This window comes from Capsella rubella, unplaced genomic scaffold, assembly GCF_000375325.1.
Source record: "Capsella rubella cultivar Monte Gargano unplaced genomic scaffold, Caprub1_0 scaffold_7, whole genome shotgun sequence".
NCBI lineage: Eukaryota > Viridiplantae > Streptophyta > Magnoliopsida > Brassicales > Brassicaceae > Capsella > Capsella rubella.
Window position 1 is genome coordinate 210,414 of NW_006238917.1, and position 22,203 is coordinate 232,616.

A 22,203-nucleotide genomic window follows, 5' to 3' on the forward strand; every position below is an offset into this window, starting at 1 on the left:
TCAATTCCGCTAAGGGGATCGGATCAATCAGATAAGTGTAAAGGTGATCTTAAACTTTTGATCACATATTAAGTATATATATATATATCATCACTCCACCAGGATTAGATTAGTAGTGATCTTTCTCCCCAAATGCAGTTCTTAGAGGTAAGGGATCATCCATCATTCTTTTTTTTGTCTTTCCCCCTCTCTTTTTTTTTTACTCTGTTACTCTTTTCCTTTAATCGCTTTATATGTACATTGATCAAATTAATGGAATAATGCATTTCTGTCATCATAGCAATTTATTGGATTCATGTGTTTCTATACTTCCTACTCTCAACCTGTTCTGTTTGATATCGCATCACACTGGTGTTGAGTCGTGAATGGTGACTGCAGGCGTGTGTATAATATAATTTGGCATTGCTGCACATGTAAATAGTTGTATCTCTGATTAGCTCTCTTTCACTTGTTAAGTTAATTACCATCATGTTTTAAAATAATACAGACTTATTAGTTACTACTAGTGTATTATCACCAATGTGCATGCGTCTTCTTACTTGTATATTATCTACCATCTGCCAAAAGTATTTTGGGTTCCATTTTTGTATGAATTAACCAACAACGCACTCTCTGCATTTGTTTTGGCGGTTTTTTTTACACTTGAATCTGCTGCACTGCATCTTTCCCATTATGATGAATCTCAAAACTTTTTACTTAACCTAAATAAAGACAATGGGACTAAATCTCTGGGCAGTTCCAGTATCATGTTCCAAAAATATTTTTGTAACGAATATGAATGTACACGCTTTAGCTCTTAAATCACACACAAACACACTCACTAACATGTTTTCATACACTATATAAGTACACAGCCATGATTCTCTCTCTGTAGTTTCCTCAGGCTCAGGCCTTACCCTCAGCTCTTGCAAAGGTGAGCCCAACGCAAGCATCTACGAACTCTTTATCTATGAAGTCCGTGGAGAATATCTGCAGTTTGTCAGCACATCCCCTCTTGACACACTCGATGATGAATACCTTTGCGTAGCAATGTATACGCTTTGTCACAGGCTTCACACACATGATCGGGTTATCAGGCTGCGGCGTCACAGTGTTCTCCACCCGGTAGAAGAACTTCCTGGAAGCAGCCGGTTGCTGCTGGCTGAGATGCTTTACGTTGCTCTCGAATTTGGTGGAAGGGAGGTCCGTGTCGATCCAGTTGTCTTTCAGGTAGCCGGCGCTCCAAAGGGGATCGCCGTGCTTAGGCTGAGGCGATTTCCTCGGTTTCCAAACGCAGATCACTCTCTTAGGGAGCAACTCAGCGACTGTCTTGTCGAAGACGTGATCGTCCTGGTGAATGAGGTGCTCTCCCAGCTGTTCAACGAGATACTTATCGAACTCGGGAGGGTCTTCGTGTCCAAACTCTGTTCTGATCTCAAGGATCACAATCTCGTACTCAGTCTCAGAAAGGAAGCGTTTGAGATCGGCTAAGACAAGGTCGACGCTGTAGGTCTTGAGGATGCCGTGGCAGACACGGCGGTCTTCTTGGACACGAATGTCGAGGACTCGAGTACCCGCCACGAGCTGGTTGTAGATGGAGAGGGACTGGCACTGCGCGAAGGGGCGAGACACGAACCGGATCCCGATTTTGTTGGTGGCGGAGTCGTGCGTGCCTGGCCAGACGATCTTGTTGATGTGAAGCTTCTCAGGGCCAACGCCGGCCATCCAGTTTTTACGATCGGAGGGCATGTAATCACACCCAGGGAACTCGCACCCGCACGAATTCTCGAGATCTGTGAGGGCTTTCTTCTCCGTGGAGATGGCTTTTCGCCGCTCCAGCTGTTTCGAAAGATGAGACCCCATTGGTGAGAGGATGGAACAAACCCTTTCCTCCTTGCTCTCTCTGTTTCTGATCAATAATTCTACTGTTTCTTTCTTTTTCTTTGTTTTTGTTAAAACGAACGTACGAATACGATGCCTTCTTTATAGATCAAAAAAAAAACATCATTAAACGTATGTTATTATTATTGGTACTACAAAGTTGCGAAATATACTGTTAAAAATTTTCAATAAACTTTATTATCGGGAAAGCACCTTTTAGATGGATAGACCTTAGAATTAGCCGTTTTTAATCACTATCATTAATAAACCGATTTATTAGTTTTATTGTAGTATATGCTACAATTTTAATCTAATTTAATTTAATTTGTTAGAAAATCATCTACAAATAGGATAATTGTCACGTCTACTGATTGAATTTGAAGAATTGAGGTAATTGTTGATTCAAGGAGTGGTTGGGTTGTAAATTGATGGAGGGAACAAGTATTTGGTTATGGTAGGTCCAAATATTTCATCTTTGTATATAATTTTGTCACTTTCGATGAGCTGGCTCTCTCAGACGTGGTATCAATTACAACGTGACTCTTTATGCCTTTGTGCAATCAATATATATGACGACAGGACACATGTTCAGTTTCTATTGAAATAAATAATCCGTTCCACAGTTTTTCAATAGAGGCTCTTAAATTTCCTTTTTTTCATACTTTAAATGTGTAATAAATAATTTTAGATAGATAGGATCCGAAGGGAAAACAATCACACACATATGGCCCTACCATGTGTTTTTGTAACTTTTTGTGAAGTTATTATTATTTCAAAACTTTACGATTCATGGAAATATATGTTATAAGAGAAATTTCTCTAATGTGTGATTGTTTTTTAAAAACAAACAAACAACATATGAAATAGCTTTTGCTTTTAGGAGTTGGAAGGAAGGATTGCAACATATTTATTCAATTATTGATTCCTCTCAAACTCAAAATCTGAATTCCAAATTTGTTTAAAAATATATATATAGAGAGAGAGAGAGATTAATAATGGTAAACGGTAGCATCATATCGGAGAACAGCATCACCGGTCTTCATATCAATTTGATGCGTTTTTATTTTGACAAAACCTTTAGCCATTCTGAACTTTCCACGGCCACCAACAATCGCGACTTCTCTCTCCCCGGCTTCTTCTGCTACCGGATTCCTCGAAAAGACGCTGATCGAACTCCCCTTGTATTTCCCCTTCGTAAACGCCAAATCTGCATACATCACGATCGTGAATTTGCTCATATCTTTGCTCCCGGACACGTACATCCCACGACCGTTCCCTATCTCTTTTGAATCTTTCTCCGGCCCGATGGTGAGTGGATCGTCCATCACGAAGAGGCTTCCGAAGCCCACCGGCGAGTTTGTGAGATTGGCATGTGCGATTCTTACGGCGCTAGGATCTTGTCCACTAAGAATATCATGGAGATAAAACTGGAGGCGGGTTACTTTCTCCTCTTTTAGGTTAGCTTGCTTTGTCTTGCTGTAATATGATGTTTCTCTACGTGCCATAACGGCCACGCTCATACAAACACAAACAATTGTTATTATTATTCTCATGTTCATTGTTTTAATTTTTTTTTTTTTTTAAAGAAAATTGATATGAAGGATTGGTATATAAATCACAAACACAACAACATATATAGTTTCATCAACACTAGTCCTTTTAAGGGAAGTTTATAGGTAAGATATTCTTCTATAAAATGATACTACACAATAAGAAAGAACAAAAAAAGAAGATTAGTATTTTCTCATTATTCAACCTAATGATATTTTTCTAATATAAGAAAAGGAAATAGTAAATGCTATGCATACTACAAATTTAATTTATTTTTTAGATTGTGTTTTTGATTTGGATTAGAATATATCATTTTGTAAAGGAAAAAAAACCATAATCAAAGGTGAAAAAAATTCAAATCAAGTAAGTAGAAATTCAATCTTCTTATTTTTTGTAAGGGAGGTTATTTGATTTGTTGATTTCAATTTGCTTCATAGTGTGGTATGTTAACATTTCTAGTGGTGAATTAAACAAATTTTGAAGGATTAGGAAGAGATTTACTAACTTTTTTAAAAAATTATCATTCCCAAAATCTTTGGGATTTTTCTGCTAGAATATATATGAAAATAACCACGCGCACCAAACGCGCGTTGACGATCGAGGAGCCAAAATGGCTAATCTGTTTAATAGTGCGTCGGCCCAACTGGCAGAATTTTACATATCAGGCCTTTTTATGATCCAAAACTCTTACTTTTTTGGGTGCATCAACAACGTTCAATCACAAAGGAAATACACACACGCACGAGTGATGATGAAGACTGCCTAAACTCGGAAGAAAAATATTAAACGATAAAACGAATATGATGAAATTGTACAGCTCGTAAAAATAAACGACACCCAAAACCCTAAAAAATTCAACAAGAGTATGCTGCAAAGAGCAAAGAAGACCCTACCAAAATTTTCTATTGAGTTCCCCAATCCCCACACAAACTTAACTTATCCATATTAAACAACACAATTTCTCATAAGCTAAGTGCTATTGCCTTCAGTTTTTGTCCTCCGTCTCTTCCTTCTTATCCTCTTCTTCTACAGCTGGTTCCTCCTCAGTCTCTTCCTTCTTAGCCTCTTCTACAGAGGCTTCATCCTCTTCAGCTCCCTCCTCAGATTGCTCCGTGCTTCAATGTCAAAGACAATATAATCCACGAGTCAGATACATGCTTACTAGCGTAGAATTTACACAGTACCCAACCACACTAATTTAAAACAGAGCTCTCAGAGAAACATGGGATGCCATATCAAAAGAGACAGCAAGTGGATTTCAATCTTTCAGCCTAGCAAGAGGGTTTACTTCAAGACATCAACTTCAAGTTCAATGTGTGCTTTCTACTATCAGTTCCTAATTGAAAACTAACAGAGAAAAGCTTATGAACACAAAACAACTCTCTCCTTGAAACTAGTAGAATAATCTAATAATCCATTTATCTATAACACATGCCAATCAAGAGCCACTGTCAATCTTAGCATATATGAATCCCTATATCTCTAACAGAGTTCACAGTTTCTTAGAAACATATCAACATTATGCTCAATCAAGCTTTGAACATACCTTTTCCTCCAACTTTTTCCAGTACGATCGTCGTCCTTACGGCCATTGCCAAGACCAAAGCCCAACTTCCCAGGAGATTTCTCATCAGGCTTCTCAAAGGCTGCAGCAACGTCCTTTAGTTTGTCAGCCTCGAGCTTCTCGTCAATCTCTTTCCAATCCTGGCCTTTCTCAGCCAGGACTTCCTCCCTAGGTCTGGCATTCCCAAAAGGATTAGCACCTTTAGGTTTATCTACAGCGACCATGACCGGACTCTCCGGCTTTACAACCTCCACAACGGCCACGGGAACGGCAACGGGAAGTGTGCGGGGCTGTAACACCAATCTCGGCCGTGAGCCACCGCTGCTCGGTGGTGGTGCGCCATCAGCTCCAGCGCTCTCTTCTCTTCTCCTCCCCCAGGTATCCGATTCCGAACCACCACCGCCGTATTGAGAATCCCGGGTTCTAGACAAGGATTCAAAACTTCCCCTTTTCTCGAATCTGTCACCACCGCCGTTGCTAGAAACGTATCTACGGGGCTCCGAAGGCTTAGTGGAGACCCAACTATCGACTTCATCAGCCTTGGACTGAGAATCGAAGAATCCTCCGCCGCCGCCTCCTCTCTCTCTCCTCTCGAATCCGCTACCTCCAATTGGTTTCTTGGTGGCACCCCAGTTATCATCCTCATCCGCACGCGACGGACCCGAATCCCTGCTAGATTCCCTGTCCCTGTTGAATCCACCGCCTCTCCTTTCCCCATCCTCCGAAACCCTAGACGAACCCCACCTCGAATTGGAGGAGTCATCTCCGTAACGACCCCCGCCATAGCTCCGGAAACCGCCCCCAAGCTTAGATCTATCAAGCTCCTCAGCGGAACGCTCGCGTGGACCAGTCGGAAGAGCGACAAGCTCAGCCTGAGTGAGGCGCTCCGTCTGTGGAGCCGGCGCCGCCTTAGCAGAGCCGTATGAGGCGAATTCAGCGAGAGATATGGTTTGGCCCTTCTTCTTCTTCGTTTTGGTGGTCGCCGCAGCGGCCAAGGAAGGGAAATCGGAGGAATCTCCGGCAGAAGATTTCTGGTTGGAGGGAGGGGCTTGTTGCTTGAGCTCATCTTCGTGTTCCTCGGCTTCAAGAGCCCAAGCACCAGGCTTTGCCCAAACAGATGATACAGCAGCCGCCATGGTTTGATTCTTCTTCTTCTCTCTTTTGCTCTCTCTCTCTTCGCGTGTGAATCAAAAATAATAATGAATGGCTCTGCTTCGTTAGACCGCACCGAATCGTTATTTCCTTTTTATACTTCGATCTTTTTGGGTTTTGATCGGACGGTTACTATTAATTCATCAATAGGGTTTTATATTACTATTTAGGTCCGGAGTTTTATTATTTCCCATTCCTTCACCTACAAGGACAAAGAAACAATTTTCTTGAATCAAAGATAAATAAAATTCAACGACAGTTCTCAATAATCATTTTGTTTTAAAAAGATAATTGTACTAAGAACTAAAAAGAATTTATAATAAATGGACAAATTTAGATAGAGAAACCACAAAAGACTATTACAACAAAACTATCAAGTATACACAACAAGCCTACATTGTTTCCCCTCTAAGAGAGTTAGAGAACCAACCTCCCTCAGTTTGCAGCACAAAGAGGGTTTACTTTGAGGGACAAGATTTTATATATTTTTACCTAGTGTTGCTAATATTCAGGACTGTACAAACTTGTCAGATGTTCTTCATCAAAGCTCTTCCCTGAATCCTGCCATCTCCTTCTTCCTGAAGAAGCTTGTTCCTCTTCTCTCGTTGCATGCAGTATAACTGTTCCTGTAAGCACTGTGATGAACCCACAAATCTCAGAGGCTATGCTTTCTGTGTTTTGCCCATTCCAGTCCTGTACACAAAGTGATTCATCAACCTATGACCATTTTTCAAACAGGATCATTGCTCTTAATCATCAATTAATGTTGTTTTACCTTGAACATGATCGCACTCGCAACAATTGTGAGGGTTGTAAACATCACGTAGTAGATAGGAGAAACAATTGCTGCGTTGAATGTGTCTAGCGCCTGGCAAAACAAAACATGTCAGTATTAAGTAAGTGAGCCAACACGAAATCACACAGATACAAGTACAATTTTCTTCTTACCTTGTTAAGGTAAATCATTTGCATTACCACACAGATTGCTGCAACCATGACAAAAAACCATGTCTCTGGATACCAAATCTGGTTTATCCCCTCCAATGTTAGCTTTATCGCAATCCCCACAGCCTTTATGCTCATAACCTATTGTAAAATAACAACCTTAATAGAGCAAAAAATAATTGGGGAAATGAAATAGAGCTCAAAACTAATTCTAAGATGCTTACAGTGAGAGAACCCATCAATGAACAAATTCCGATATAAACAAGAACGTTGGTTTGGCCGCAGAGAGGTTCACAATACAGAATCAAAGCCAGGACAATCGACATTGATATAGCTACGTAAACTAGAAATGCTGTCTCATATAAAAAGGAGGGCAAGGAAATAAGTTATTCTCTAGATAAGTAACATAAACACACAATGTGTGTAAGAGAGAGAGAGAGAGAGAGAGTTAAAAAGAGCGCAACCTGGCTGCATTGATAGTGTCCAGATTTCTTCAACAGAATTGGGAGTCTGCTCCTGAGGTGCGTGTATGACAATCATAACAGAGCCCACGATGCAACAAACACATCCCCAAACTCCCATTTTCCTAAGTTTCTCGTTTAACAGGAAATGTGCCAAAACAGCACTTGAAATAAGGGAAAAGGAATGAAAGGGTTAGTCAGCGAAGAGGTGAAATAACCTCTCGGAAAAATGTTCAAAAGAAATGAGATGTCATGAGTTACCTGATGATTATACTCAATGCACCAAGAGGAGTGACAAGTACAGCCGGTGCATAGACGTAAGCAACAAAGTTTGCAATTTCTCCAAAAGTCACTGAGTTACCAAAAAAAAATCACATAGAGAATGTAAGCAATGTAGTTATTGAAAAGGGAATAAGGAAGTAAATAACCTACTTGTGACCAGGCCTACCCACCAAAGGGGCTCTAACAAATATGTATAACCACCAAACCCTGCATCATCATTAAGCAAGTCACTATAATTAGGAACATAAGAAGCATTTTGTTTCCTCTAATCTATCTTTTTTTGACGCTGCAGTTATATATGCTAGAAAACAAAACACATAACATATCTGCAATAAAGATGACATGTAGATTAGAGGACACAAATGATTCAGACGCCTAGAACCTAACTTGAGGAATTGGTTTCAAAATGAATTCATCCAATATACAATATGTATCCTCCTCAATCGCAGACAGCAAAAACCCTAATCGTTCTGAAATAAGGCTTGACCGGAGCAATCCTCCAAAGTAAAATGAATAGAGCATAGAATTTGTAGGGAAAAAAAAGAAATACCAGCTCGGGTGCCGTTAGCAGCAGCACGCTTGAGACCTTTCTTCTTCAAAATGAAGCTGGAACCTATGAATACACTAGAAGACACAGCTAATACCAAACCCATCTCATTGTCCGACAACATCTTTTAGTTTCTCTCAGCCTAAAGGAAGACGACCCCTAAATCGTATGGGAAAAGATACAAACGAATGGCAAGAATCCGGATGAACTGGTTCTGATAGTTTTTGATCATACACGAATGGCCGCCACAGAAGAAGAAGGAAACCTCCTCCTGTAAATTAATTAATCTGCTTGTAATCAGGGAGAGAGAGAGAAGAGGAAGAAGAAGGAGAATCGCAGGTATGCTTTTTTTTTTTTTGAGGAAACGAAAAATTGAAAATTTCAAATAGATTGGGAGAGAGAGAAACTTGTGTTGTGCCCCCTCTCCATTGACGACAACTCATAGATGAGATTTCGTCTTGTCTTGTCTTTGGATATATATTTGAAATTAACTGGGACTTTAGCCAAATTATACAAGAGGGCCAGGCTCTTCAGATTATAAGTATTTAAATTTTCAAATTATCTGCTGCTTCGCGGACCACCTTATACTTTTTCAAGTTAGTAGCGATCCCATCCCGTATCTTTCTCTTTATTGATCAATGACACCCTTTTTTTTTCAGTTTACTTCTTTAATCCTTCTAGTCTATATAAATTTAGTTGATGAGTTGTTTCTGTTTTAGGAGAAGAGCTCACCACAAGAAAGAAGAAAATTTGGATTTATATATTTTTTTTCTTTTGAAGAAAAAAAAAAGGTGCAATTATGAAGATCTTAACTGAAGCATATGCTGCCAGCATGGCTTCAAAGATGGATAACTCTTAATTTCAAATTTTATATAAACCATTAAGGGCTTCGTCAAATAATTTTGATTTGTTTAGTTATATACAAAGTTTTTAAAGAAAACTCAGATTTGGGCCTCATTTTTATGAGCCGGATTTTACGTGGAAAAGCCCACTAAAGTTTTATCGTAAGTGATGATGGTGAAACACTGACAACAGAAAAAAAGAAGAAAAAAAGCCAACTGGTAGGTAAATATAATATTTTAGGTTTTGTAATTGATTGGTTTAAGTCAATGGAGAAGCACGTGCGTTGTTAGTTTGGACCAAGACGTGGTGGTGTAAGTCTGTAGAGTAGAGTGTGATGAGAATGACGAGCCAGCAGCATTACTAAGAGAAGTCTCTGTAATCTGTATAATTCCGATAATCCAAATTTGGATTCAATGAAACGGAAATGGAAAATGCAGTTATGTTCCCTTGCGCGTGTGTGTTGGACATATTTTTATTATTAGAGAAATATGACACAAAAAGAGAGAGAGGGAGAGAGAGAGAGAGAGAGAGAATAGATCTCTCCTCCGTTCTCACGAGATAACATACACCAAACTTTTAAGGAGAGCAAGATAACGCCAAAAGCAAAGACACGACAACACTGAGTACGCTGGCTGAGATATATAGAGATCGAGAGAGAGAGATGTAAGATGATCCTAAGAGGAGAGCTGACCACAATCCGCGACAACCACCGGCTTGGATGGCTTCCCAGACGAGGATCCGACCTTCTCGATGGCCTTGACCACGTCTAAACCTTGGACGACCTGGCCAAACACCACATGCTTACCGTCAAGCCAATCGGTCTTCACGGTGCAGATGAAGAACTGAGATCCGTTGGTGTTGGCACCGGCGTTCGCCATCGACAGGATCCCAGGTCCCGTGTGCTTCCTCTCGAAATTCTCGTCCTCGAACTTGGCCCCGTAGATCGACTCTCCTCCTGTTCCGTTCCCGGCCGTGAAATCTCCTCCCTGGCACATGAAATTAGGTATCACTCTGTGAAACTTTGATCCCTTGAAGTGTAGAGGCTTCCCGCCACGCCCGACTCCTTTCTCTCCCGTGCACAGAGCTCTGAAATTCTCAGCCGTCTTAGGGGTCTTATCCGTGTATAGCTCCATCACGATCCTTCCCGCCGGCTGCCCGTCGATGGTCATGTCGAAGTAAACCTTAGGAAACGCCATTTCTTTGTTGTTGAGTGAAACGAGAGAGAGAGAGAGAGATCTTTCTCAAAAACAAGAGTTTGTTGTTGTGGATGGAAGAAAGAGGATTTAGCGGTGAGGTTACGGTCTTTATAGCCAACGCCCGAAGGGAAGCGGCACAGAAATATCATCAGATTGTTACACGTGGGGTGATCTCAACGGCTTTTTTATCTTAACCGTGGTTAGGTTAGAGTTTGACCACCGGTTTATTAGGAGGGGTCTGTCTGTCAAGTGCGTGAAGTGGGATGAGAGAACGAGAGAGTATCTTCTCATCTCAGACTTGGCATATCCCTCTGCACCCAACGTGTCCACCGTCTCATACGTTTCAAAGCCATACTACTACAACAAACTACGCCTATTTTACCTGATTTGTCGTTACTTCCCCACTTTAACGTTCCATTTTCATATTTAATTTTAAAATCTTTAATTTTGTAACGCATAAATTTAAGTATTTTGATCCCACACATTCACACGTGTGATCAACCCTAGAATGAACAAGAAAATCTAAGCAAGTTAAGAGTTACGACTCGTGTATATTACATATATTTGTAAAGGAAACAAAACAATTATTCTGAGCTGCACTTTCTGCGGTCTAGAATGAGAGAGTACCAATCAAAAGAATTCGTTGAGGTAAGCGATTTATAAAAAAAAATAAAAAATGAAATCAACGTAAAGGAGTGGATACCATACCATGCACGACATGAGCCGAAATTTTTTTTAAAGTTATGGCTATGATTTAAAAAGAATATATTATATATTATATAATTGACTAACATATAAGTCATATACCAATGATACAAAAGCTGGTTCAATCAACTCATAGAGGAATCTATAACAAATTACATACGTACCACATTAAGCCCGGATCTCATGACTGACAGTTTCAAACCCCTATAGCGATCCGGGATACAGAAACACAGCTATTTTCTTCAGTGAATCCATGGACGGTTCTAAGTACGTATGCACTTCAGCAGCTGATACAAAAACAACCATCAATGATGTTACCGAACAAACCCAGACATATTAATTTGATCATCAGTATAGCCTTAGCGCAAGACTAGGGAAGAAACACTTTCTTACCTTTCACTAGCTTTTTCAACTCTTTGGAGAAGTTATCCACACGTCCAAAAACAGGATGGATCCTGCAAACCTGAACAACACAGAGTTCCAGGTATAACGACATCTCTGTCGTTTGAATCAGCAAAAGGCACAACTTCTTAACTTCATCTGGAACCGCTTTCGATTTGTAATTATCACAGAGCTCAGCAACTATTGCGGTGGCTTGGTCCTGCATTTTTATAATACACATTTTACTACCAGGCGCAGACAATATATATATTTTAAATGTAGTTAATAACTGTTCTTGTTCTCTGAGTTATCGTACCTGTAGACCGTGCAAAATCTCTGGCTCTGGAAGCTCAGGGAAATGAGCAAGATCGACATATCCCACCTCTTCTGCACGTTTAACAACACCCTCTGCCTGTAAACACAGAAATTTCAACAAGACAAAAGCCACTCTATATATCTGTACTGCTACCGAGTCTGTAAACTGCGATTGAGTAACAGATCCAGGATCTTCTGCTGTGTGTCCCCTGATAACTAGCGCAGTGGAGATTGATATAGCAGTGATCTTGGGTTTCCCAACACAAACTAAAGGTGCAAGGGCAAACCATCCGTGTTTGCTGTTGATGATAGACGGTCTTTTGCAAGAATCAAACTCTTCTTTCACTATTGGAGGGCATAACAAATGAGATGTTTGGCCCTGAGACTCTCTAAGGCGTTGAGCACCTTTGCTGATAAAGGCCAAGAGATGTATAGTCATTTCTCTTAAGGGAGAATCCATCCCCTTCATAATTTTAACCCATGACCTCCAGTGGCTAGCTAATGCACACATCAGAAGGAGAGTATGCTCGGTTTCTCTCAGATAGGCCAGGGAAGTCCATGTCCGTTGACTTCGTGGTCTCACTTTGTCACGATCATCAGAAGGGAAATCTGGTGCAGCAAGATAGTATGAGATCATGAAACCTTTCTCTAAGAAAAAGTAAGATATTACACTCTCCACAATATCAGCCCCTGTAGAAACAGATACTAGAGAATGAACCATGGCAGTAACCACAGCCAAACCGATCCCCCAGATATGCTGAGGTTTTTCTGTCTTTTCACGTAACGAGCCCTTTTCATTGTCAGATACCAAAGACATTCCATCCGGAACATCCACAAACAAAGCTCTTAAAGTCGAGAAAAAACCAGAATTTAGAAGCATCTGAGCACCGCCGTTAACTTGAGCAATAGTTAAGAAAAATTTCAGTATTGCTGAAACAGATACCGTGGATTTCTTATCCTGAAGCTGTAGAATAACATGTTGCAGTCGGAGTTGACTCTGTATAATAGGGAACCATGTCTCAGGCGTCAAAAAATTTCTGAGAATCAGGTCTACTGTGGTCAGGCAGAGAGCCAGGTACTCGGGATTCCCCATGAAGTTACAGAGAAGGGGTAATAATCCAATTGTAGCATCAGATATTTCTGCGAAATCTTTGGCTGGTACCATATGGCCTGCACCACTCGAGTTTGAGTTGTGTGAACCAAAACCCACAACCAGGAGCAGCACCTCAAGCAGGAGGTTTATCGTCTTCTTCAATACAGCATTTGAATGCCTCAAGCTACCAAGGATTTTGAGGCCAGGACCAACATTTTTCAGGACAAGTGCACATATAGATAATGACAGACTTTTCTTTGCGGATTTCAAGAGGCGGGATAGCAAGTCTGCCTGTGCTGTAAGAATATCAAACACAATCTTGGGTGCATCCCAGAGAGAGGCAAGTGAATCAACTGTGGAGCAGAATTTTCGACACAGTCCATCAATGCTTGAAAGTGTGACTTGAGAAGGGATTTTTCTTTCAACAGCTGCAGTTTCTTCGAGAGACTGCACATAAGGTGTAGCATTTAGATGTATCCAAATCATCAATTAAGATCCCAAAAGAGGGACATGCAGCAGTACAAGTGTCTAGTACGTTTAATTCAGCTATCAATTAAAACGTCCAATGGTGGAAACCAAGAACAATCTAGCCCATAAATGAATTATAATGGGATAAGTCTCAGAAAAGCTAATTAAAACAAAGGAACTTACATTATCCTCGTAAAGTATCATGACGGAAATCAATGCATGCAAAACAGAGAGCTGCGAAGTCGAAAGTAAAACCATCAAGTTTTCCCTCTGCATGTAACTCAACATTTCCTCTGCTGTTGTTTTAGATGTCTTCCAGTCAGAGAAATCCCAAAGATCAATACCTAATTCAGCCTTTATTTGCTGCGTGTCGAACAAACAGTCCCCCAATGCCATATTTACGTCCTCATTAGTTTTCTGTTTATATTTCTCCCAAACGCTAGACTCAACTAGAAACTGGAAAAGCTCTTTGAATGGACCAGTTGGGATGTCACGACCCTCAAGTTTTCCTTGTAGATGACAGTATAGATCGCTAAAAATCATAGGCATCAACTCCTTTCCTCCACTAGCAATAGAACACAGTAGATTATAAGCAAATGTGACATGAGAATGACTAGTTAAGGATACAAGGAAAAGCATTGTCAGCTGAAAAATAAATACGTAACTGAAACTGAAAATAAGCAAAGCCATGCTGGAAAACTAAAAACATAAGAAATAATGGTCTTACCTATAACCGAGTTTTGAATATTGCGCCAGCAACTCAGAAAAAGCCGGTTGAGCACAGAGCTGTGAGCATATTGTTAAACGGGCATCAGAATCAGATATGACAAGGCCTTGAAAAGGGTGTTGAAAGGGCCAAAGAATAGATCGAGCCAAAAGAGAGGAAGATACCATTTCTGATATGAGTTTGATCTTCCCAACTAAAACCATAGACAATGGTCCAGCGCCAGATGTTTCCAGTTTCACAATTAAATGTACAATAAGTAAAACAGCAGCAACCTATCAATGCAAAAAGTGAGCGACATTTCAAACTTCTAATTACTATTTCTAAAAGATGGAACTGTGGTGAAACTATACTGCTTGTACTTGAAACAAATGTGCGTCACATAAATCTCAATAAAAATAATTCAATAAGAAAACCAGTCTAAAGAAATACGTGCCTTTGCTTGGAAGTTTATTTCACTTTCAGCATCTAAAGCAGAAACGGACTGGATAAGGCCATCCAAAACAGATACGTCGCACCATTCTGAAAAGATATCCTTGGGATCTGAATCAGCTGTCCAAGTTATTTTGGGTGGAGATACTGCATTATTTTTCTTCGGCTCCACACATGGCTTTTTCAGTGACTCCGCAAACAGCAACTTCTTGTACAAAAACATGTTGCAAGCCATAATTTCCAAAACAGAAGACTGACACTGATATTTCACAAACAGTTTAGAAATATCTTCCTTGCCTAAACTTCCAATCGTCGAATCTTTTAGCTTAGACACCTGTGATATAATTTTGGAAAATTGCTGCCACAACTTCTTTGATGCTTTAAACGGTTCCAGCATATTAGCGTATTGGCCAGCCTCTTGCCAAAGGGTTTTCAGGAAATCAAGTAAACCCAGTAATATATCTGTGTATCTGGAGAAGGTTAAAGTTTAAACCATCACATAAATATTACTGGCTAATATTCAGTGTAATTAGAAGACGGATTAAAATGTGTTTAGCCTTCAACGTACCTATCGACAAAGTCGGAGGCTCTCTCAACATATTGCAGGATAGTGTGCAATAAGAGAGATTTACAAGCCCAGTCAGGAATTGAGGAGGCATCTTTGCCTGACTGTTTTAAGTTCCCAGCATCTGAGTCTTCGTTTGAATCAAATATGGCAACTAAAAGAGCAGGCTAAAGATAAAAAATATTAGAATGAAATTTTTTTCCATTATAGAGAAACAGAAGAATCTAAATGATTTCAAGAAGCACGATTACATAGCACTAACAGCAATATAAATAGTCCCAAAAGCCAATGACAAGTAGCACTAACAGTAATATCAATAATCCCAAAAGGCTGTGACAAGTAAATCAATGAAAGAATGGCAAGCAACCTGATATCTTGCCGCAACAGTTAGGAGTTTCAAGGTAGCAATGACTAGATCTTCATTCTGTCCCGATAGATCAAGTACGATCTGGGTAACCGAATTTCTTAAATCTGTAATCTGAAGATAAAACCATCATTCATCCTTACATATAGACAGCAGAATATACTACATGAACAAAATAGATAAGAATGATATAATTCTAACCTGTTTACTGTCTAGACCAAAGCCTGCACTACTTATCATATAGAGTTGTGATGATTCTGCCAAGGTAAATAACTTTGACAGCACTTTAGCACCGGAAACCTGTATCTTCTGCAGAAAATATTTATTTTTTAGACATGTGCCTGGTCAAAGCATCAACTTTTACGAATTCGGATGAAGTCCATACAGGGTTGCGGAAATAAGAAATCAGTGATGTGATAGCTGCAACAACTGAGATTGGTTTTGTTGTAGACGACAGCATGGCTTGATGAAACACAGGGAGACCAGACTGTGTACTCTGCATCAATTATAGCAAACTATCAAATTCCACAAAACCTAGAAAGGAGTGGAGTATTACCACCCACATATAAGTGAGAGAAACAAAGTGACAGAAAATAGCCAAAGCAATGTGTTTGCATTTTGTTTGCAAAATATAAGAGAATTAATCAAAGATTATTTTGAAAAAAATTTCAGTTGGAAAAGGTGAATAATGGATATTATGATATTATCTATTATATGATGTACTTGCAAAAGCTTTTAACAAGGTCAGACGTAAGACAACGCTTTTTACCTCAGAAAATTGGGAGAGTGTGATGTTCAAAACATCTAAAACAGAGACGATAGCAAGTTGCCATCCTTCAATCTCTGCTGGTTCAACAAAACGGCTTGAACAAAGGTTCTGTCGCAATGAAAACAAATCATGAAATCAATTAAAGTACATCAGACCCTTAGGAAAGTAGAAGGAAAGACTATTCCAGAGCATATTCAAACCTCTAAAGTTTGTGTAGTTGTACAAATGATTCGGAATAGAGCGCTGTGAACAGAGGCATCGTGAAGCAAAATATCAAGGAGAACATCCCTCAGCTTTGTCGAGAACTTACTGAATCTGAGACAGGTTTTCAACACCTCAATGACCTGCAAACCCGAGGGAAAAAACAGAGAATATATATTTTAAAAACTACAATCAGAATCCATTTACTCCAATAAGCTAACAACCAATCTGTCAGTAGGTGGTAAACAGAGAGGGGGAGCTATAGCTAAGGATTACGACATACCTTTAGTGTCACTTTCCAACGCATATTTCCATGATTATATTTCCAATACTCATGACTAGCAAGAATATGCTGTAACGAGAAAACGACTAGACCAATAGCGACATCATTTTCTAGTCCCCCCTCCACAAGTTGCATGGTAAATTCCAGAACTGCAAGATACAAAAACAAATAACATTATGGAATAAACGTGACAGGCTCAATATACAGAGAACCAAGTGACTTTTAACAACTCTGAGCCCAGAGTCATGTAGATTACGCTAAGCAAAATTCTGCCACAAACTTGCCTGATATGACCAATGGGCAGCTTGTATCATTCTTCTCGCAGTCAATCAAGATCATCTTTGCAAGTTTCCCAGAGAGCGACCATGTCCCGCTTTTATAACAAAGTTAAAACAGCAGAAAGAGTACGAATGAAGTTAGATCACCACAAACTTACAAACTATGAAGTTTGTCTTTTCTGGAGAAGTTTGTCTTCTCTGGAGAAGCATATCAAGAGGCAATGTGTTAAATATTATATCCTAATGGATGATCATAATTCTAAATGAAACGAAAAACAAAAATCTACTAGGCGTGGTAAACTTTAATGAGTATGCTATGTAACTATGGGTAGGATATATTCGAAAATGAACCAAATTAGAAAAGACCAGATTGTATGTCATATTTGAGGTCCTACCTCAATGAAATATTGTTGCCACTGTCAGGGACATCTGAACCTGAAGTCATGTCAAATATATTTGCCTTTAAGACCATCGGTGCAACTTTTGACGGGGAACTGCTCAAAGAGAAAACAAGATTTTAGCTATCAATGCTCCAGAGAGAGCTGATACCAAGTTCTAGAGCTGATACCAAGTTCTAAACTATTATCATATGAAAAGACATTAAACATGACGGATAAAATTATGACAGGCATTTGCTAGAAAAGGAATACTGAAAAAAAGATTTGATATCCAAGATAAAAAATGAATAAGCATCACAAAAGATTACCATCGCAGTAGGTTAGCTAAGATATCAATAGCCATTGCCATCACAGCTGCACCACCAGAGTCAAAAGTCAGGCTTCTGACTGAATTGCAAATTATATCAACCACCCTGAAAAAAAAAAAAAAAAAAAATTATTATTTTCCAGCAGCCTGGAAGAGAGCATGTAAGAGAGAAACATATTGCAAAAACTTCACCTCACATCACTTTCCATCTTTCCATTCACGTAAGATTTGTGAGCATAAAAGAAGTGGCTGACATTCAGTAAGGAGAAACATACAGCCTGAAATTATTTTATAGAACCTGGTCAGAGAAGAAAAATAAGGATGCATATTCTATGACATAAGAGACGTCCAGACATACAGCCTTAGTTTCAAATATTGAGATTACAGTCAAAGACGAATTAATTCGAAGATATACAAGGCCATTATCTACCTCATGGTGTACGAACATTAAAGCAATCCCTACTTTATAAACCTGGATAAAAATGAGAATGAGCAATGTAGCTACCTTGTTAAATGTCACCATTCGACTAAGCAGCTCTAGATTCACAAAAGCTTCACGATTGTTACCAATGTAGAGTCCATTGGCCAAACGGATGATCAACACAATTATGCCGGATAGCGAATACTTGAAAAGAATATGTATTTCATAAATCAGTATATCTCTAGCTAAAACAATTAATAGCAATAAGACCATAAAAATTATAACATTGGGGGAGTCTTCTTTATGAATAGAGTTTTCAAACAATGATGATATCACTTACTTCCCACCGTACAAGGCAAGTATTTTCGCTGATTATTCTCAGAATACGCCCACGAGTATTGCTGGGAATCACTAAACCTTCAAGACCTGATATATGCAATGGCTGGGAAGTTTCAACAAGTTGGGAGGCATCATCCTCTGGAGAGTCACTAGTAATATCAAATAAGGTTGATACCCCAACTGATTTATCCAGAAAGTTGTATCTGCACAAAAATAGGTACAGCAGATTGCAGCGGGTGATGTTTAGCAATCAGAAATTAAGAAATTTTCAACTAAGAGAAGGAAGCTTAGATTGATGTATGCGGAGTATCCTGCCTTTATGCAGACCACTGCTCTCGTCTAGAATCTCTAGATAGAAAAGTTCCATACATAAACACACATAGTATATTGTCCAATTACTACTTACACACATTCAGCAGGCCAACTGCCTTCACTCAGGGACGACAAGAGACGAATAAATTCAGCACTTCTGAATGGGAATTCACTCTCCAGATCAAAGAGGAGACACCGGATAGGGCCATCCACAAAACTTTTTCGATCCCAAAACTGATTACAGAGCAACTCCTGAATAATTAAGGCACACAATGAGCATTTGTGGATGTGTGACTCAGAGGAAAAGTTAGGGAAAATATGCATATATAGATTACCTCTCCTTGATAAACCTTGCAGAGGATGTCCAGTATCAACTCGAGGATGGCATCATCCAACTGCAAAAAATGTAGAGCTGAGTCAGATATGAAAGACTTCAAAATTATATAATATTCATCTACAATTAATGGAGTTTTACCTGAAGATTGATCTCATAAGACGCGATAAATGCTGAAATAAAAGTCCTTAAAACACTACGATAACCATACACTGGCCCCTGGAAAAGAGAAAAACAATGACAGAATCAACATAGGGGAGGATAACATGAACAAAATTTGCAGATGATTGGTGAAGTGGACGTCACACCATTAACTGATAGATAAATAAGTGCCACTCTTAACAAAGTTAAGCTCGGTATTTGAAAATTCATGTAACTTACATCGAAATCATTCAACACATTGCTTTGAAGGATTTCAAGGAAATAACTAAAGGATGCTGCCTCGAAAGCTTGATGAACATAACTCACGTGATCAATATCCTGATAATCAAGTAAGATTAAATACATATACATGAACAATGTGTGTCCTCTGACTAGTAAATGGAAGTATTCTCACTTTCATACCATCAGGAAAGGAATTTCCTCCTTCCCAGGAAATGATGATATAAGACACAAAAAGACTGCCCATGCCAGGACGAGGGGTCCTGTTTCCTTTACTTCAAAAGTGCTGAGGTTTGAGATTGTTGTATCCATCTCTTGGACATCAACAATGGTAAAGACACAAGTTCCAGACCTGACAAGAAAAATAGAACCTTTAGGCAAAATCAACAGATATTCAGGAGAAAGTAGAATTAGGCCAATTGCTGGTATTGTATTCTATTTGCAAAAGGTTTTTAACTTTATCTGAGCAGTTTTCCTCCCGAATTAGTTAAACAAACCTGAAAGGAACTCCGTCATGAACCATTTGTAACAGATTCCCCATATCCAATGTGTCTATAAGAATCATCAGCAACAGAATTTGAACACGACATTCAGAATGTTGTGCTTCAGCTGACACAGCCAGCTTTCTAAAATTATATGAACCTGAAAGAATCCCCTGCAACACAGCACTTATAAGTAAATAAGGTTGGTTACAGAAAAAATGGAACCAGTCTCAGGCATGTGGCTAGTGATTCGAGGTACCTTATAGAAAGAACACAGTTTTCTCCATCTTTCTCCATTACATATGCAAAACGATTCATGGTAAAGAAGGAAAAGAATATCCAAAATCAAATTGTCCTCAATTAGTGTCTCCTCCGCCCACAAAGTGAATAGATTGACATCCTACCAAAATAAAATCTAGAGAAAATCAAATATGGACCGGAAAAGTTTACTGGAATGATAGATACAGTGCCTTAACATCAGTATAATCTGAGGGCCTACATATAATAAAGATAAAATGAGATGATAAGAAGGGCTACAGCTCAGAACACATACCATATTCTGTGGAAACCAAGATGACAAAAGGTCCTCAAGAACTGATGATTGTCGTCTTTCAAGCCCATCTGAGATCAGCTTTACAGCTTCCTCCCTGATTGTACTTTCCTCTCTTGGCGCATATACTGTACAAATGCAACAATCAGTTGAAAAACGAGAATAAATGGACAAAACTGTAGGTGGAATTTTAAAGTGTCACCCCACCATCAGAAAATAAGCTTTTGTTTTCGTTAATAGTAACTGTATACAACATTTGAAACTACGAGAGACTGGAAAAATAGGGAACAACATAATCACAACTTACAGGCATGTATGAGAATACGCTTTGTACACTTTAATAGGCACTGGCGCTCTATGTAATACTGAAGCAGTATCTTCAAGAATAGCATTGGAACAGAATGACATCAAAAGAGTTAGCAAGAAAGCTGAAGAATCAAGTAAATTCGTTGGCAAAAATATAGGACAGCAACATTTACACTGTAATGATCTATAGAACTTACTACAAAGAATAAAACGTGGATGATGTAGTCACATCACGGCTAATAAGCTAGTCTTTCATGCTATTGATCTGACCATGATAGCGACAAGATCCATAATACAAAAGTAACAAGAAATTTAAAGGAAAGGAATGCTAGCATATAGGATGAATATTTTTGTATCAGAAACAACAATCAGAATATTCTATAGAAATCTCTAAGCCAAAAATATACAGGAGACGAAAAAAAGCAGTTATTTAAGAAAAGTTGTGAAACCTAACTCATAGTCATAGATCACTTCGCAAGATACTATTCATTCAACAAAACCAGAGTTGTGCAATAATGAAAACTGAGTATTTTCAAAGGAAGCTGGATCATAAGCTACTAACCACGTCAATGAATTCTTGAGCAACGGAGTCGGTTGATCCATATTCCTGATCCATACATCTTTCCACGAGGATGTAAGATTGGATTTCATCTAGATTCTGGCCAAGATTTCAGAAATTGTAGAGAAACGGTCAATTCCTTTTAATGAAGGAAGTAATAAATTCGAAATTGAAATTCAAAAAAAAAAAAATTCGAAATTTCAAGCACAGATTATATACATGAAGGCAATGATATGAATGTGAATAGACAAATTACATGCGCTTGAGTTTGATATATGAAAAAACCAATATAATTTTCTTTACGAGTTCAATTGGAAAAAAAAGAGAAGCTCACCAGATAAGAGCTGATTTGAAGCGCTTTATCTTTCAATTCGGGCTTTATCACCAACTGGTGCTCCTTAATCTTGACTACATCCGAATTCAAAGCTTCTTTTGATTTCTCACTCGGTGACTTGAACATCGACACAGTTCCAACGAACCACGCGTGGTTTTCCTCCAACTTCTTCGCCTGGGATTGAGATAGCAAACCAAAATTTGTATTCCAAGATAAAATAAAACATCCCCATATCGCATGTATAAGACGAGGAAGAGAGATATTACAATGGGTTGAGGAAGGTCATCAGATAGAGATGCATTCTCGAGGTCCGCGAGAAGGACGTCAAACGGATCCCACCAGAGAGACGGATCGACGGATTTAGGGTTCGCCATTGAAAGAGCTCAGTGAAAAGACCAGTTCCAGAGCGCGCTTAAACCCTAGAGCCTAGCGAGAAGAGAGAGATGACAAATATTTGAGATTTTTTTGTTTTTTTCTCTTTGGCGCTTTTCAAAAAAAAAA

At 39.1% G+C, this 22,203-nt stretch overlaps 6 protein-coding genes across 7 annotated transcripts; all 6 read right to left on the reverse strand.

Moving 5' to 3' along the window:
• Nucleotides 1-676: 676 nt before the first annotated feature.
• On the reverse strand, nucleotides 677-1,951 carry LOC17880672 (PI-PLC X-box domain-containing protein DDB_G0293730). The gene has a single exon (XM_006284889.2). It carries the CDS (start codon nucleotides 1,840-1,842, stop codon nucleotides 886-888), a length of 957 nt encoding a protein of 318 aa, XP_006284951.1. The 5' UTR covers nucleotides 1,843-1,951; the 3' UTR covers nucleotides 677-885.
• Nucleotides 1,952-2,718: 767 nt separating this feature from the next.
• LOC17880571 (dirigent protein 15) lies at nucleotides 2,719-3,426 on the reverse strand. Its single transcript, XM_006284527.2, has one exon. It carries the CDS (start codon nucleotides 3,417-3,419, stop codon nucleotides 2,850-2,852), a length of 570 nt encoding a protein of 189 aa, XP_006284589.1. The 5' UTR covers nucleotides 3,420-3,426; the 3' UTR covers nucleotides 2,719-2,849.
• A 750-nt stretch (nucleotides 3,427-4,176) lies between these two features.
• On the reverse strand, nucleotides 4,177-6,195 carry LOC17878796 (eukaryotic translation initiation factor 4B3). Its single transcript, XM_006283719.2, has 2 exons — nucleotides 4,958-6,195; nucleotides 4,177-4,526 (listed from the first exon to the last, which is right to left on the reverse strand). The coding sequence occupies exons 1-2, from the start codon at nucleotides 6,109-6,111 to the stop codon at nucleotides 4,397-4,399; spliced, it is 1,284 nt and encodes a 427-aa protein (XP_006283781.1). The 5' UTR covers nucleotides 6,112-6,195; the 3' UTR covers nucleotides 4,177-4,396.
• Nucleotides 6,196-6,399: 204 nt separating this feature from the next.
• On the reverse strand, nucleotides 6,400-8,690 carry LOC17877838 (probable magnesium transporter NIPA7). Its single transcript, XM_006284036.2, has 8 exons — nucleotides 8,366-8,690; nucleotides 7,966-8,022; nucleotides 7,795-7,885; nucleotides 7,537-7,697; nucleotides 7,297-7,424; nucleotides 7,076-7,213; nucleotides 6,903-6,995; nucleotides 6,400-6,820 (listed from the first exon to the last, which is right to left on the reverse strand). The coding sequence occupies exons 1-8, from the start codon at nucleotides 8,484-8,486 to the stop codon at nucleotides 6,629-6,631; spliced, it is 981 nt and encodes a 326-aa protein (XP_006284098.1). The 5' UTR covers nucleotides 8,487-8,690; the 3' UTR covers nucleotides 6,400-6,628.
• Nucleotides 8,691-9,663: 973 nt separating this feature from the next.
• LOC17880222 (peptidyl-prolyl cis-trans isomerase CYP18-3) lies at nucleotides 9,664-10,747 on the reverse strand. Its single transcript, XM_006282676.2, has one exon. The coding sequence runs from the start codon at nucleotides 10,399-10,401 to the stop codon at nucleotides 9,880-9,882; it is 522 nt and encodes a 173-aa protein (XP_006282738.1). The 5' UTR covers nucleotides 10,402-10,747; the 3' UTR covers nucleotides 9,664-9,879.
• Nucleotides 10,748-11,151: 404 nt separating this feature from the next.
• On the reverse strand, nucleotides 11,152-22,162 carry LOC17879317. 2 transcript variants are annotated; one of them, XM_006285503.2, is made up of 32 exons: nucleotides 21,969-22,162; nucleotides 21,703-21,876; nucleotides 21,372-21,467; nucleotides 20,811-20,880; nucleotides 20,507-20,631; nucleotides 20,213-20,353; nucleotides 19,969-20,126; nucleotides 19,655-19,823; nucleotides 19,472-19,570; nucleotides 19,232-19,309; nucleotides 19,092-19,151; nucleotides 18,851-19,008; nucleotides 18,446-18,647; nucleotides 18,190-18,309; nucleotides 17,877-17,962; nucleotides 17,686-17,790; nucleotides 17,375-17,473; nucleotides 16,986-17,074; nucleotides 16,702-16,850; nucleotides 16,418-16,561; nucleotides 16,218-16,325; nucleotides 15,834-15,944; nucleotides 15,650-15,757; nucleotides 15,452-15,562; nucleotides 15,088-15,251; nucleotides 14,524-14,989; nucleotides 14,255-14,362; nucleotides 14,091-14,149; nucleotides 13,547-13,928; nucleotides 11,804-13,342; nucleotides 11,500-11,707; nucleotides 11,152-11,393 (listed from the first exon to the last, which is right to left on the reverse strand). In XM_006285503.2, the coding sequence occupies exons 1-32, from the start codon at nucleotides 22,074-22,076 to the stop codon at nucleotides 11,311-11,313; spliced, it is 5,877 nt and encodes a 1,958-aa protein (XP_006285565.1). In that variant the 5' UTR covers nucleotides 22,077-22,162; the 3' UTR covers nucleotides 11,152-11,310. The 2 variants fall into 2 exon arrangements, with proteins under 2 accessions (XP_006285565.1, XP_023634022.1); XM_023778254.1 differs by lacking the exons at nucleotides 19,969-20,126; nucleotides 20,213-20,353; nucleotides 20,507-20,631; ... (2 more) ...; nucleotides 21,703-21,876; nucleotides 21,969-22,162 and having other exon boundaries at nucleotides 19,647-19,809.
• Nucleotides 22,163-22,203: the final 41 nt, after the last annotated feature.

Bases quoted from the DNA above. Each gene is read 5' to 3' on its own strand.
- LOC17880672 (XM_006284889.2), bottom strand. From the start codon at position 1,842: ATGGGGTCTCATCTTTCGAAACAGCTGGAGCGGCGAAAAGCCATCTCC.
- LOC17880571 (XM_006284527.2), bottom strand. From the start codon at position 3,419: ATGAACATGAGAATAATAATAACAATTGTTTGTGTTTGTATGAGCGTG.
- LOC17878796 (XM_006283719.2), bottom strand. From the start codon at position 6,111: ATGGCGGCTGCTGTATCATCTGTTTGGGCAAAGCCTGGTGCTTGGGCT. The intron at 4,527-4,957 runs GTATGTTCAAAG...TTGACATTGAAG, and splicing joins GGAAAAAGTTGGAGGAAAAG to CACGGAGCAATCTGAGGAGG.
- LOC17877838 (XM_006284036.2), bottom strand. From the start codon at position 8,486: ATGTTGTCGGACAATGAGATGGGTTTGGTATTAGCTGTGTCTTCTAGT. The intron at 7,425-7,536 runs GTTGCGCTCTTT...TATATGAGACAG, and splicing joins GACACTATCAATGCAGCCAG to CATTTCTAGTTTACGTAGCT. The intron at 6,821-6,902 runs GTAAAACAACAT...CTTTGTGTACAG, and splicing joins CGAGTGCGATCATGTTCAAG to GACTGGAATGGGCAAAACAC.
- LOC17880222 (XM_006282676.2), bottom strand. From the start codon at position 10,401: ATGGCGTTTCCTAAGGTTTACTTCGACATGACCATCGACGGGCAGCCG.
- LOC17879317 (XM_006285503.2), bottom strand. From the start codon at position 22,076: ATGGCGAACCCTAAATCCGTCGATCCGTCTCTCTGGTGGGATCCGTTT. The intron at 17,474-17,685 runs GTAATCTTTTGT...CTCTTTGAGCAG, and splicing joins TTAGCTAACCTACTGCGATG to TTCCCCGTCAAAAGTTGCAC. The intron at 15,563-15,649 runs GTTAGAATTATA...TTTTATCTTCAG, and splicing joins TTGGTCTAGACAGTAAACAG to ATTACAGATTTAAGAAATTC.